Genomic DNA, 16,317 nt, shown 5'->3' with positions numbered 1-16,317 from the left:
GACTCCACCCTTGTCACATCCAGTTGTGTCCTCGGTGAGTCAGTGCTCCTTGCTGAGCAGCACTAAGACTCACGCTGGTGGCAGCTGGCCTCAGTTTCTGGCATGATCTCTTGAGGCAACTATAAGCATAGGATCTGTGGATTGCTTGCTGAATATTAACAGGTGGCTTCTGAGGGGCACAGGCTGGGGCTAAACTTGGCCTGCAGCTGAACCCCTCTCAGGTTTGTGCCATTGGACACCTACTACACAAAGCCATGCTAATAAGACCGGGAGACTGAGGAGCTTTGCTTAGTACATAGAAACAGACACAGAAAGGCAGCCAAAATGGGAAGACAAAGAAGCAGAAACCATATGACAGAATAGAACAGAGATCCAGGAATAATGGAGTCAAGCAATCTAACAGATGCAGAGTTCAAAACACTGTTTATAAAGATGCTCAATGAACTTAGGGGAAGAGTATATGAACTCAGTGAGAACTTTAACAAAGAGATAAAAAACATAAAAATGGAAATGGAATTATAGAAGAGAACAAGTCAGAAATGAAGAACACATTATTTGAGATGAATAATGGGAATCAACAGAGTAGATAAAGAAGGGAATCAACAGAGTAGATAAAGAAGAGGATTGAACCACTGACATAGAGGATGGGGAAGCCAAGGACACTCAATCAGAACAGCAAGAAAAAAGAAGCCAAGACTATAGTAATACTTTAGGGAGCCTATGGGACACAATTAAATGTAAAAATATCCATGTCATAATGGTACCTGAAGGAAAATAAGAAGTTAAAGAGCTATTTGAAGAAATGATGATGGAAAACTTCCCTAACCTGGTGAAGGAAATAGACTTACAACCCAAGGATGCTCAGAGAGTTTCAAAAAAGATGAACTCAAAGAAGCCCACACCAAGCCAGTATTACAGGAAATGTTGGAGGGACTTCTTTAAGAAGAAAAAATATGTATCAAAAACATGAATAAAGGATGGTAATAACTACATTCCTATCAATAAGTTGCTCAAATGGAAAAGAATTAAGTGCTCCAACCAAAAGATAGAATGGCTGAATGGATAAGAAAACAAGACCCCTACACATGCTGCCTACAAGAGAATCATTTCAGATTAAAAGACACATACAGACTAAAAGGAAGGGGATGGAAAAAGATATTAACTTGATGGACCTAGAGGGTATTATGCTGAATGAAATAAGTCAGATATCACATGATTTGTTCTAAAGAACAAAATAAACAATAACAACAAAAATGGAAACAAACTCATAGATAGATACAGAGAATATTTTGAGGGCTACAAGATGGGAGGGGAGCTGGGGGGATGGTAAAAAGGGCAAAGGGATTAAGTATAAATGGATAGTTACAAAATAGACATGGAGATATAGATTGTAGCATAAGGAAAATAGCTAATAATGTTATAATAAATATTAAAAGGAAGAGAGTTACTAGATTTAGTGGGGTGATCACTTAGTTATATAGATCTCTAATCACTATGCTGTACAAATACATTATTGTATGGCAACTATAATTGAAAAAAACTCATTGAATTGTACAATGTAAATACAAGCAACTAATTGTCTATTATATTTCAATAAAGCTGGAAAATTTTTTTTTTTTAGAATTGATTATAGAATAAGGTAAACAGATTCTGAGTAAGGGACCAAGGGAATTAGTAATGAACTTTGTAAATCTATTTTGACTGTGTTATGGACTTTAATAGTGCCCATTCTCCCTCCTCCAATTCATATGTTGAAGCCTTAACTCCCAGTGGGACTATTTGGAGACAGGGCCTATAAGGAGGTGATAAAGGTTAAATGAGGTCATAGGGTGGAGACCTGATCCAAAAAAGGACTGTGATCTTATAAGAAGAGAAAAAAAAAAAAAATTAGAGCTTTCCCTCTCTTTACACCCCAGAGACACAGGGGGATGGTGGAAATCTGCAAACCAGAAAGAGATGCCTCACCAGAAACCACCTTGATTTTAAATTTCTAGTCTCCAGAACTGTGAGAAAATAAACTTAAACTTGTTTAAGGCCAAAAAAAAAAATAAAATAAAATAAAATAAAAAAAAGGAAAAAAGAAAAAGACAATCCACAGAATGGAAGAAAATATTTGAAATCATGTATCTGATAAAGATCTAGTATCCAGAACATATAATAATTCTTACAACTCAATAATAAAAAGATAACACATTTAAAAGTGTAGAAGGTATATAAATGGTCAATAAGATGCAATATGATGCTCAAAATGATAAGGTATTAGGAAAATGCAAATTAAAACCACAATGAGATACCACTTCATGCCTACTAGAAGAACTATACTCAAAGAGAAAATAACAAGTGTTGGTGAGCATGTAGAAGAACTGGAACCCTCATGTATTGTTGGTGGAAATGTAAAATGGTGTTATCACTGTGCTAGACTTATCAGGGCAATCAACTTGTAAGTTTATAAATGTCTAACCACTGTTTTGCAAACCTGAAACTAATATAATATTGATTGTTAACTGTAATTAAAAAATTTAAAGAATACCATAAGAATAAAATATTATATGAAAAAAATTCTTCATTTTTTCCCCCTTCTAGAAGGAGCTTGTCATTTTAAACTTTATATATGTATTCCCTTGTTTGATTTATTTTCTTCTTTTTATTTTTCCACTGTCTCTGGAAAAATCCTGTCCACAATAGATCTCTCCATTTTGTAAAATGTGAAAAAGCGAGGGCCATTGATTTGATCCAGGTCACTGAAGCCTGTCAGGACCAGGCCGGGCTTTTTCCACTATACTTTTAATATATGAATTTGGAAATATAATATTTTGCATCAGATATGAAGAAGGCTCTTCTGTCTGCATTTTTATTCCTACTTTACCGGAGAAGAAACTAGAGTTGAAGAAACAACAAAGACAAAGCACAAACTCTCAAATTCCTGAGTAAAGAGCATTGTTTCACCTGGTAAACCAGTAGTAGCCCTGTTGGGAAAATGTTTCATTTTGATGTGAGACAGAACTTGACCATTTGAACTTGTATTTTCTAGAGATAATCACATTTTTTTTCCCAGAAAAATTGTAATTTTGCGAAAACTACTTAGGTCATACTGGTGGTTCCCCCTGCCCACTTTATTTTCATGTTTCTTTAAGGTCATCATAATATGAAATTCAGCCACATGGGAGAGGTGAAATAGCTTAATAGCTATTTGGCTCTTCCGGTTTGGATCTTAAAGTCCTCATGTCTCTACATGAACTCAAATATATAAAGGAAATTTTTTTTAGCTTTAGATACTCTTTTCCCTCTGTGTTTAGCTCTGAGTCATTTATGAGTTATAAAAGAATATATTTGTATAATAAAACAAATAGGAAAAAAAAATCCCTACAGTTTGACACAGGGTTGTATAGATTATGACTTTTGATTGTGTTTCTGTAGTAACGCTTCACCTACCTTGTAACTATAATAATAGTTGGCAATTCTGGAGTGCTCCTACTTGTCAGCCACCATGTGTTATTTATACTTAATCTTCAAAACTGTCCTAAAAGGTAGGTGTGATTTGCCCATCTTACAAATGAGAAGACTGGAGTTTAGAAAGATTAGATAACTAGACTAAGGTGACACAGTAAGTGCTGGAGTTGTGATTCAAATACAGGTCAGAGTAAGTCCAAGGCTGCCGCCCTTTCACCACATACCTACCACCTTTCAGATTAGAAATATGTAGTAATTTTGGTGTCACCCACAGCTATGGTGGGCCAGGTTCCAAGATGGCCCCATGTGATCTCACCCTTATGTTGTCCCCTTCCACACTGAGCAACCCAGGTTGACCTGTTTAACCAACAGGATATTGCAAAAATGTCAAAATGCTGTTGATTAAATATTGTTTGAGGGAAACATTATTCTGGGTAGAGAGAAAACAAGCATAGAGGCATGAAGATATGAAAGTCTGTGGCATGTGTGAGGCATTGTTTATTAAATTAAAAATTGATGTTTTATTAAATTATATTCTTATTTCATATTTAGTTTAATTGAATTTTATAGTAAGTTTATTTTTAAACTTAATTCTATGTGAAATTACATGAAAATTAAGTTTATACTTAAATTTATGGAAACAGAAAGTTCAGGCTATAGTGCTCCTTGTAGCCTTTTAAGTTGTATAATTTTTTCCTCCTCTCTTTTTTCTATTGCAAAAATAAAACATATAGGACCACAGTGAGGCAAATATCAGTTCAGATCTCATAATAAATCATTGTGAAAAGTTTATGTCCCATGAGTCAGTAGGTTTGAGATATCATTTGACTTTGCTTTTAGCTGTTCTCTCCAAATCGAGCAGATTCCTGACTTAAGAGCCCTGACTGTTCTGTTGAGCTTCAGCCTTCCTGGGGTGAGGTCGACATCACCCAGCAAGGGACAGCCTTGCTTGTCAACTCAGGCAAGCTCTTTATTTATCTATCACCCACCACCATTTGTCCATCTAACATTTATCACTGTGTACTTTGTGCCAAGAGCTGTGCTGAGTGATAGATTAGAAACAAAAAGCAGCAGAGTGAGGAACAAAGGCAAATGTAACAACACATGTAATTTAGTGTGTGCTAAATGCTGTGATGGAAGTAAAAGGTATAGCGTGAGCACAGAGGAAGGGAGATTCGTGCCAAGGCAGGCTTTCCGAGGGCAGTGATACTCAGTCTTGTTCTGTGGGATAGCTCAGAATTTACTCTGCCAGAGTGTTGTAGGGAGAGAAGAAGGTACAAAGGCTGGAACTAGTGTGCATGGCTGGAGTGTGATCTTTCTGGGGCATGATGAGGGGAGGAAATGGGATCCTGAAAGCCGACCAGGTCACAGAGAGTCCTCCTCAGAGTCCAAAGGACAACTCTGTGAGATACATGAACATATGTGTACAACTTCACCATTCCTGCTCCCAGGTTTCTTTCCCCTTCAGCAGGAGCGGGCTTGGAATAAGGCTTGTTCATGGCACATTGTTCTGCCCCTATGAATCTATTGGAGGGGAAAAAATAGTAGGTTGCTTTTTTTTCCAGTATCATCCTGGCAGCTGTTACTTTTTCAGGTTAGGCGAAGTTTATTTTGTTCCACTAAGTATTTGAAATATACTTTTTAGTTCTAGATCTAAGTATTACAACATGGGGATTGACAGGAAACATGCTGTGGGAAATTACAGTTTGAAGAGTTAGGTTAATGTTTTAATCTTTAAAGTGCATGCACTTTGCCTCCCTTCTGTAATAGGAGCCTGGGTGTGTCTGTCACCAACAGAGACTGGAGCTCTTAGAAGCAGGAGCTGGATCTTCAGCCATTTATTCACTCCCCAAGCGTCTCTTTACATCATAGAGTTTCTTCTGTGTGCTAGCTGCTGGAGATAGAGAGGGAAGGATGTATGCCTAGGCTCTAAGAGCTCTGGGTGGTAAGTGAACATACCATTATTCCTCTATGGATCTCTCCCATTGGCTTATAATAACCACAGCGAGCATTAGAGCATTTGCTGTGTGCCAAGCACTTTATATGTTATCTCATTTAATACTCTCAACAATTCAATAATTATGCCCATTTTACAACTGAGAAAAGTAAAGCACAGAGAGATTGCGTAGCTAATAAGTGATGAAACCAAATGACACCAGGCAGCCCTCCCTATACACAGAACATCCTTATACAGATTCTAGAAAGAATTCTCTATTCTTTATTAAATGAAATTACCCATCATACTTGTTATTTCACCATTTCTCAAAAGTACATAGGACAAATACCCTTGCCTTTTAACAGATAAATTTAAATGAAACCTACAGAATCACATAATGAGTCAGGATAGAATTGAGAGTCTCAGGTAGGACTCCTTAACCTTGCTCTTTCAAGCAGAGTAACTTGCCTTCTTCTGAAACCAGTGACCTCTCTGGGGTTGTAAAAATCCCCCTGGGTGAGATGAAGAAACTGAATTAAATGACCCTTGAAGATAGATTTGATTTTTGGAAATAACCCAAATAATTTGAAGTCAAGCCAGGTGAATAAATTGGTCAATAAATTTGGGTAATGCTATTTCGGTTGTGTCTCTGGCTGTGTATTCACCTCCTGACCTAATTTTGTTGGCTTAATTTTGCCCTATAGCAACAAAAATTTTTTTTCCTTTTCGGTTACTTGCTTTCCTCATCTAAGCAGTGTAGAGAATAACCACCGTAATCCATCTACCACAGTGAAAAGTCACCTAGGTTTATAAGGTCATGTCTGTAAAACATTCCCATGAGTAAGTGAGTGTGGAAATAGAAGAGATTATTATTATTATTACTGCTTGGTTATATAGAAACACTCATTTGTTACTCATGTACTTATTGGCAGGGCTTCCAAATTCGCCCTCATGTAGCTCCACGTAGTTACACATGGAGGCAACTTATTGAATATCCAGTTCAATTACACTTGCTTATTTTTCATTAAACACGGAAGGAGGGGGAGAGGGAGGGAGAGAGAGAGAGAGGCCGATTGAACCTGATTGACTTTTTTTTATCTGTTCTCTTAAATAGTGTTTGAACTCATCCAAAATATATTTCCATGAGGTTTTAAAACTTCAGTTAAGAAATGAGTCAAAGATTAAAGTGTAGGTTATTAAATTATGTTTTTTAAGAAAAAAATTTACTTTTTTATTGATAGAATAGACATTTTCTTTTAGATTTAAACCCATTCTTGGTACTGTTGTGCTAAGATGTGATTTGCTATGTTACACGCACAGAGGCAATGGCTGTTTTTAGCATTACCATAGTTTTGTGCCCCATAAACAAAAGAATTCTGATAAATTGTACAATTAACATAAAAATATTGGTGTCTTATAATTATATCAGCTGCATTATTGGGTATATAGTCCTAACAAGACAGAACTTATGTTTCTATTTGCATTAAAACGAATGGAGTGCACCACTTACAATGCACATATCTGATGATCGAAAGAATTTGACAGAGACTGGCTTTTAGCTCCATACATTTCCAATCTTGTTTCTCTTCCATTGCACATATACTTCTGAAGCATGGCACCTGCAGGACTCGTTTATATCATGACTCCATCTCTGGCCCTGCACTTCTATGCAATTCACCTAGTAGGGTGAATTGGCTCATTGGGTACTGGGAGTATTCCTGGAAGCCAGGATGACCAGCAATAACTCATGTGCACATAGAAATGATGGTAAATCACATAAATATCTTCCACTAATCCCAAACTCAGTGTATCTCCAAACAACTTCTACTTAGTTCAGAATGTCAAAAATGTTCTTGGCTACCGGACTGGAGAGAAACTGTGACAGAGGGAAAGCAAGTAGAGAGAGATAGCAATCATAATTTCAGTTAAAATCTTGTCTGAAAAGTTTATTAAAATGTATGACTATGTGCACAACTTACCAGGGACTTTTCCATGGCCTTGGGAGGGGCCTATAAAAGTGAGGGTGGAAGCTTAAGCTTTATTGGCTTTATAATAAATAGACCCCTGATGGCAGTGCATTCTGATAAGTGGTTCGGATGAGATGGTATTGACAATTAAGAAAAGGCTTCTGGTTCTGAGGAGTGGAAGTAGCAGGCCACTGAGAAGTCTCCCCAGCTGTTATCCAGACCTTTCAGGAGGTGCATCTTGAAAGACAACCTTACCCACTAAGAGTAGATTTACTCTATTCACTGAAATATTCACCCCAAACTCACGACACTAATATGAATATATATATATCTTTAAGTCAGTACTGCTGTCTTTGACTGCAACCTCCTCATTCCTGAAGGAGGAAGCCCATTTCTTAGAATTCAACCTCCCTCCAGCTTCCAAATATCACCTTTATTTCTACAACTCTCGTGAACAGGAGCTGAGGCCATTGGACTTAGTGAAATGGGTCATGGTATGACATCTACTGTGTTCTTGGTCTTTAGGTATCAAATAATGCTCCTGTCCTTTCTCTAATAGGAGAAGTAGGTTTGGCTAAGAAAAAGCAAGAAGTGGTCTTGGGTGGAGAAAGTGGAAGAGAGGAAGAGCAAACATTTCTTTTTTCACTCACTGGTGGCAGCTGGAAATTAGAGGGGTAGAAGCAGTCACTGGAACCACTAAGTAGAGACACGTGAGTGTGACTGCAGGCTGCCTTGGAGGAGGTCATTGTTGCCTCTAGCCTGGAGTGGTTCCCAAAGCAGAGCACAGAAGGATTCTGAGCAGGCCTGGGCTGGTCCCACCCTGGTCTCATATTCCAGCTTAGGGCTGCTTTACCTTTAACTTCTTTAGTTGCTATCTTGAACCTCGTTTGTGTCCTCAAAGCCCATAGCTCCCCATTCTTCACATTAGTGCCACTGTGCAACTTTCACCTTTGCCTAAAATTGAAATAGACTGCTACTCTAAAAAGAAATATTTGGGGAAAAAGTTCATTAAAATAGATCTAATGACTAGTTTGCATAATAATTCTCCAAAATCCAACTAGGTATTTCAATAGAAATTCCTGATTTTTGTTTGCTGAATGACCGATTTATGGAACTATTAATTCACCAGAGCCTTTTCCAATTTACTTCTAAAGCTTACAGCAATTCGTGTTTTTCATGACTGCTCAATGTTCTGTATGTTTCAGGAAATAATAATTTCTTGCAAATTTTGAGTGTTGAGATACTGTGTTCATTGTGCATGTCAAAGATTTTCAAATTTGGATTATTTCAGAGGAGATCAGGAAAGCACTCAATAGTTCTAACAACCTCAAAAAGAAAAACAAAAACAAAAACAAATAGTTCCAACAACCTCTTATAAAATTTCAGTTAGAAGAGAACTTTTTAACCTAAGAAAGGCTGATAAAATCTGAAATGTTAAAAGCATTCCCTTAAAAATCAGGAACAAAACAAGAATGACTGGAATTACTACTTATATTCAACAGTGCAATGGAATTCCTTGCTTGCGTAATAAATTAAAAAGATTTAAAAGGAGTAATGATTGGAAAAGTAAAAACAAAATTTTTTTTTAAATTTCAAATAATAGTCTACAAAGGAAATATCATAGATTTCCTAATTACAGATTAATTATTTCCTAATTAATTAATTCCTAATCTACAGATTAATTATTCGAATTAATCAAAAGATTTAGCAAGGATCTTGAATATAAGATCAATTCAGAATTTTAATTACATGTCTATACAACATTAACAAAAGAAAATGTAATTAAAATATATTTCTAATAGCAACAAAGTTGTGAAGTACGTAGGAATAAATCTAACAAACGATGTGTAAGATCTTTGTGTAGAATATCCCAAATTTTATCAACGTTATATTAAAGAAGATCTATATAAATGGAGGGCATACCATGTGCATGAATAGGTATATTTAACATCATAAAATGTCAAATTTTCTCAAATTGAGCAATAGATTGAATACAATTACAAAATCTTTATTTTGCAAGCCGATTCTAAAATTTAAATGGAAGAGCCAAGAGTCAAGAGTAGCCAGTCATTTCTGAACTAGGTAAGGAATTTTGTCTTATCTTATAACAAAACTTTTATTATAAAGTGTTAGTCATGAAGACAGCAATGTACGACAGAGTTGGCATTGCAGATTAATAAGGAAAAGAAAGACTTCAATAAGTATTGTGAAATAATTCATTATCCATTTAAAAATTAAAATTAAAAATTAGAAACAAAAATAAATTCCAAATTCTTTATAGTATCCTGGTTTAAAAAGAAAACATAGTTTTAGTAAAAGTACATAAGAACTTTCTTATGTCCTCAGTGTAGGGAAGAATATCTTAAAACAAGTCACAGAAAGTACAAGTCATTAAGAAAATAACTAATAAATTGAAAAAGTAAAAATAAGAACTCAGACATGATAGAGAATGTGAACAGACAAGCCATATGCTGGAATAAATATTTGCGACACATATAACTAAAGGTCAGTATCTGGAGTATTTTAAATAAGAAAAATAAGAAAAAGATAGTAATCCCTCTCCCCACTCTCCTGCCCCAAAAGGTCATAAGTCTATCAGCAGGCATTTTACAGAAGATGAAATGAAAAGGACCAATATAGATGTTGAGAAGATGCTCCTCCTGTATTAAGAAGCGAAATGCACATTGAAACCACCTCGAGATTCCAGTTCATACTTCCCAGACTGGGAAAAATTAAAAAGTCGGACAACACCATTGTTGCTGAGGCAGTGGAATAACTGCTGGTAGTGGCATAAATGGCAGAGAACTTCGGATCGCAATTTGACATAACGACTAAAGTTAATCATATTCATAATCTATGACCCAGCAATTCCTCTCCTAGGTACATACCTGAGAGACGTGCATGAGGTGTAGTGTTGCTTGAATGAGTAAAAAACTGGAAAGAATCCAGAGGGCAGCCAGAATGCCCTTCTGAAGGGAACATCACATCATGATACTTCCCTATTCTAAATCCTCCAGTGACTTTCCATCACTAGTAGAATTCTAAACATCTTCAACCTCAGCTTTTCGCTCCTATTCCATTGGGTACCACTCTCTCCAGGTTCCTCAAGACACAAGATCTTACCCATCTAAAGGCAACATGCTCCTTCCCAATCATTCCATAGTCGGCTTTTTTCCATCCTCTAAGTTGGCCTAAATATCACTTCTTTAGAGAGTCCTTTTCTTGCCACTACACCCAAATTAGTTTTCCCCTTTTATTCTCTACTCAGCCCTGTATTTGTTTCCTATAGTAACATACATTAATATTGGATTTAGGTATGTATGTATGCATTCATAATTTTTTTTGCCTGTCTTCAACATTTAACTAATAAGGTCCAGCTTGTTTCTGTCTGTATTCCCTGCGCCTTCCACATAAGCTGGCATGTAATAGTTACTCAATCATCTTTGTTGAATTGAATGATTGAATAAAAAAAAATTGCATAAATTATTTCTGTGCCTATTTGAAGTAGTTAATCTGAGAGTGTATTTTACTAGCTCTAGTACACAGAAAAGATAATGGGATACCACAACAGCCCCATGTATTTTTAATATTTAGAAGGTAAAGGAAAGTGTTTACATGGTCTTGTTTTTGACTTCAAATAATTAATCAACAAGTGCCGGAATGCTTCTACAAATTATTTTCAATGATTTTATATGCAATACATTAAACCGATCTTTCAACTAGAATAAAAATCTTCCAGTGCCCAACTGTTTGATGATATGCAGTGTTTTTAGGTTGGTTCTAATACATATTAAAAACACTTATAGATATTAATATAGATATTTGATGTTGAATATTTAAATATGCTAGTGAAATAGGTCTGGGATCTTTTTGAAAGAGGCTTGAATTTAGATTGATGCAGGTTTTTATTTTACTTTTATTCTATTTATTTATGTATACTTATTTAGTCATATGTATTATATTTATTGAAATTGCACTTTGTGTAATTAATTAATCAGTTAATTCATTTATACATTTTAATTTTATTTTTTTGGTTAGTGCTTGAGCTCCAAGAATAATTTACATTACGATCTACAAAAAAGGTGGATTAACCAGACAAAGTGATTCGAGAAAAACTTGAAGTTCAGCAAAATATGAGACCAATGCAAGAATTTTACATTTTCAGTCAAAGAAAATGTAAAGTCTTGCTCAAACAACCATAGTGCAAGTTACGTAAATTTGTTTTAATGATGGATAGAACAGCCTAGGCTAACTTTAAAATAAATATATTAAGCAACATTTTGCATAAATTCAGACACTTGGTCTCTAAAACTTAAAAAACATATTTAATTTGTATTCATAACCTGACGTTCTGTTACATGACTGCCATTAAAACAAATTCCTTCGTTTTCTATTTAATTTTTAAAAGCTCGAGTTTTGAGTACTTTTCTTGTGTAAATGATATGAAATGATTAAAAAATAAAACAAATGAACAATTTCTTGGATATGGTGCTATGTAACAGAAAACTTCAGGTGTGGAGGCCATTCCACTTGAGAAGTTCACATGAAAGGTACATTAAAGTTCACATCAAAGTTGGATAAGAAACTTTTTCTGGTAATTGATTTTTCCTTGCATTTGATTTCTACCTTTTATAAGTCGCTAGAGAATTATTATGAGACAAAATGAATAAGGAGTCAATAAATTAATTTTCATTAAAAGTATGTAATTATCAGAGTAGTGTTGAGAGTGAGTCAGGAATTGGGAAACTATATGGCTGGCCAGTTATCCAGTGCTAAAAAGTCCTAAAGAAGGCATTAAAATTATTTTCCCTTAATAGTGGTAAAGTTCTATTTGCTCAGCAGATCGCACCCCTTGTAATGTACCCCCTTCCAATCCACTGGCCCAGAGGCCTAGGCTGTGCTTTCTCTTTCCTTTTGGCGCATTGCTACCTCAGTGAAGGAGGAAGAGCTCTTTAAGGAATACCTGTCAGGTAGCAGAAGCCACCTGGAAAACAAACGGAATGCACCCACCTGAGAAACACTGAGCCGGGGCTGTTGGTGGAGCTGTGCGAGGCCTCCGTGTAGATCTTCCTTGGGCTGCCTGGAGTCTCAAACCGGAACACCATGTCACTAGAAGATAGCCTCTTCTTCACCATTGTGTACTTGTCGATCGCCAGGTCAAGAAATAAGGTCAAGAGCTCATTCCTGACTCTTCCCAATAATGTGAAAATCTGCGTTTTAGTTTTGCTCAGTTCCCGCATTACAGGAAGCTCTTTCTTCACATGACTCCTAATCTAGCTGAGGCTATTTTTTTTTGAAGTTAGTTAATGAGTAACATGTAAATATGACAGAGGGTGGTTTTCATCTTACCCGCATCTGCTCTAAAGGAAACTCAACTTTCAGTATACTAACATGAACATCACACAATTCTGGATTTAGGCAGAAAAGTCTATAGAAAAGTAGAGTTAAAACAATGACATGCAGAGACCGGCAGTATCTAAACATTAAAAGCAGAGATACTTTTTCTAATTCCCTGAGCCTAACCAACAGGGTGAAGAATGTGGATGTACTTTATGCCTGTGCACATATAGGAAATAACCAGCCCACCTGCGTGCCACGTTTGGCAAGAAACACAGGAGTTGTAAGGCTTGGTCCTTGGGACCTGAAGAGTTTTGTTTTTTTTTTATGGAAATAATACGTACAAAGTAGGGAACCGGAATGATATGTATTTTGTTGCATCACAGGAGGCTGTAACCTGTATCAGAACAACTACAGCTAAGGCAAACAAATGAAAAACACCAGGAAGTGAGGGTTCCAGCGCCATCACTGTTGCTTGCTGGTTGAATAACCGTGGGTGACCCCAACCCTGCTGACTTTGGTATCTGCCATGCCTATCTCACAGGATTAGTATTAGGATGTAATCTTATAGGAGAACATGCTGTGGAAATTTGCAAATATGCTATATATTATTGTTCTTGTTATTTAGAACCTATTTAGGGAGAAAGTTCAGAAAATGAATCCCTTTGTGTGTCGTTCTTCAATGACTTCATGTTCACGCACAAGGAAAACATCACTGTCCCTCCACCAATGTTGCTAGCAGCAGTGAAGGGTGTGGTCCAAAGTAGCTATGCTCGCTCTCTCCTTGTTCCTTTTGTGATTAGTTAGTGACATTGGAGAATGACTGGCTTCAGTGATGGATACAGATTCTGATTATGGAAGAGAGCAGTTTCCTGGGAAATCAATCCTTTAGCCTTGGCCTGTTTGGCACTTTGCTCCAACCAGCCCATAAGCAGCTGGGGACAGGTTTGTGCTGCTCTGTGTGCGGTGGACTCTAAGCTCCCTTTAAAATGAGACAAAGTGTGTCTTTTGGTGGGATTTCACTGGTGCCTGATAGGGTAACCAGTTCTTCCCAGTTTGTCTGGGATTTTCCTGCTCTTCACACTGAATGCTCCACATTTTAGGAACCTCTCAGTGCTGAGTAAACCGTGACAGGTGGTCACCCTCGTTCCCATCACTATCCTTCTATAATTTTGATGGCGCACTGCACTCGGCTTCCCTCCTTGTCTTTCCTCGATAGTGCAATATCTGTATTTCTCTCTTCCTCCTTACTTCTGTTGCAATTATGTTGGAAAGACATTAAGTAAGTTATAATAAAGTCTTGGATTAAACAAACTCATCACTGTACCTCATATAAAAGAAACAACCTGCAAGGCAGTTTTTGCTCCTTGTAAACGAAAACGTCTAATCAGGTCAGATATTAATAATCAATGAAACTAATATTGAACTATCTCCTAGGACCGGGTTGGATTTTAGCTGGGGGCAATGCTTAACTTAGAACAAAATGTAAACGAGGAAATTCCAGTGTCAGCAGCCAGTCTCTGGATATACTTTTCAATAGAGAGGCTTTCTTAATAGACACTCAATCAAGAATATTTTATTGGCAAGACTCCATACTAGCTGCAGTGAATGATACATAGAAATTTTAAGAAATAGATCCCTGCTCCAATAATGTAGTTAGGAAGAGACTATATAAACAACTGAAAAGTTAACCGGCAATAAAAGAGGGAGGAAGACAGTAAATCAAGCTAGTATTTCTTGAGTCTCTGTATATCTAATATCTTTTGAGTCTATGTAGCAACTCTGCTTGATAATTTCATGATAACATCTCATTTAATCCTTGCCAAAACCACATTTTTACAGATGATGAAGCTCTAAGTGAGGCTAAGTGAGTTGGTCATAATTAAGTGGTTATAAGAATGCGGTTGTGCCAGAATTCACTCGTTCATTCAACAAATGTTTATTGATCATTTACATTTATTTTTTTATTTTTTAAAAAATTTTAATTAATTTATTTTTTAAAATGATGACATTGGTTAATGAAATCCAGTAAGTTTCAAAGTGTACAATTCAACAGTAAGGCATATATATATTGCACTGCGTGTTCACCACCCATAATTAGATTTCTTTCTGTTACCACATATTTGACCCCTTTGACCCTATCTACCTTCCCCCCACCCCCCACCATCTGGTAATCACTAGTCCATTGTCCATGTCCATGAGTCTCTGTTTGTACTGTTTGTTGCTTTTAGATCTATATCCCACATATAAGTTATATCATGTGGTTTTCAACTTTTTCTGTCTGGCTTATTTTGCTTAGCATGATTATCTCAAGGTCTATCCCTGTTGTCACAAATAGCAATATTTCATTTCTTCTTATGGCTGAATAATATTCCATTGTATATATATACCACAGCTTCTTTATCCAGTCACCTATTGTAGGACACTTTTTTTGTTTTCATGTCTTGGCCACGGTGAATAATTCTGCTATGAACATCAGTGTGCAAATATTTTTTTGGATATGAGTTTTCAAATCTTGGGGTAAGTACCCAGTAGAGGGATTGCTGGATCCTATGGTAGAGCAATTCTTAGTTTTTTGAGGAACCTAATACTGTTTTCCATAGTGGCTGTACCAATTTGCAGTCCCACCAGCAGTGTATGAGGGTTCCTTTTTCTCTGCATCCTCTCCAAAATTTGTTGTCCTGTTGACTATAGCTATTCTAACAGGTGTGAGATGGTATCTTCATTGTGGTTTCGATTTGAATTTCTCTAATAGCTGGCAATGTTGAGCATTCTTTCATATGCTTGTTGGTCATTTGTGTCTTCTTGGGAGAAGTGTCTGTTCAAGTCCTCTGCCCATTTTTTAACTGGATTTTTTTGTTATTGTTATTGAGTTGTATGAGTTCTTTGTATATTTTTAATATTAGCCCCTTATCAGAGGCGTTGCTTGCAAATATATTTTCCCATTTGGATGGTTGTCTCTTTACCTTATTGATGGTTTCTTTTGCTGTGCAGAAGCTTTTTAGTTTGATGAGGTCCCATTCATTTATTTTTGCTTTTATTTCCCTTGCCTTTGAGGACAAATTCATAAAATCATCTTTAAGTCCAAGGTCCTTGAGCTTAGTTCTTATGTTTTCTTCTATGCATTTTATTGTTTCAGGTCTTATATTCAGGTCCTTAATCCATTTTGAGTTAATTTTGGTATGTGATGATGAACAACCGTCTAGTTTCTTTCTTTTGCAAGTGGCTTTCCAGTTTTCCCAGCACCATTTACTGAAGAAACTTTCCTTTCTCCACTGTATGTTTTTGGCTCTTTTGTTGAAAATTATTTGCCCATATAAACATGGGTTTACTTCTGGACTCTTGATTCTGTTCTACTGGTCTGTGTGTGTTTTTCTGCCATACCATGTTGTTTTGATTATTGTTGCTTTGTAGTATAATCTAAAGTCAGCTGAGTGATGCCTCCAGCCTCGTTCTTTTTTCTCAGAATGGCTTTGGCTATTCGGGGTCTTTTGTGCTTCCATACAAATTTGATGATTTTTTGTTCTATTTCTTTACAAAATGCTAATGGGATTTTGATGGGGATGCATTAAATCTATATAATGCTTTAAGTAATAAGGTCATTTTAACTATGTTGATTCTTTCAAT

General features: G+C 36.3%; 1 protein-coding gene across 3 annotated transcripts in view; it reads right to left on the bottom strand.

Annotated features, from left to right (window-relative positions):
* GRAMD2B (GRAM domain containing 2B) overlaps nt 1-16,317 on the bottom strand; it is a 114,714-nt gene that overhangs the window by 82,550 nt on the left and 15,847 nt on the right. For 2 of the 3 annotated variants that reach the window (XM_011358319.2, XM_011358320.2), the window contains exon 1: nt 12,364-12,609. The exons of the other annotated variant lie outside the window; for it this stretch is intronic. In XM_011358319.2, coding sequence (XP_011356621.2) covers nt 12,364-12,593 — 230 coding nt within the window. In that variant the 5' untranslated portion in view covers nt 12,594-12,609. Of the gene's footprint in view, nt 1-12,363; nt 12,610-16,317 lie in introns of those variants that run through there. 3 annotated transcript variants of the gene reach the window in all.

The sequence above is a fragment of the Pteropus vampyrus genome, unplaced genomic scaffold (genome assembly GCF_000151845.1).
Source record: "Pteropus vampyrus isolate Shadow unplaced genomic scaffold, Pvam_2.0 Scaffold39, whole genome shotgun sequence".
Taxonomy (NCBI): domain Eukaryota; kingdom Metazoa; phylum Chordata; class Mammalia; order Chiroptera; family Pteropodidae; genus Pteropus; species Pteropus vampyrus.
The sequence above is the reverse complement of the archived record's forward strand: the minus strand, read 5'-3'. Positions and strand labels throughout refer to the sequence as shown.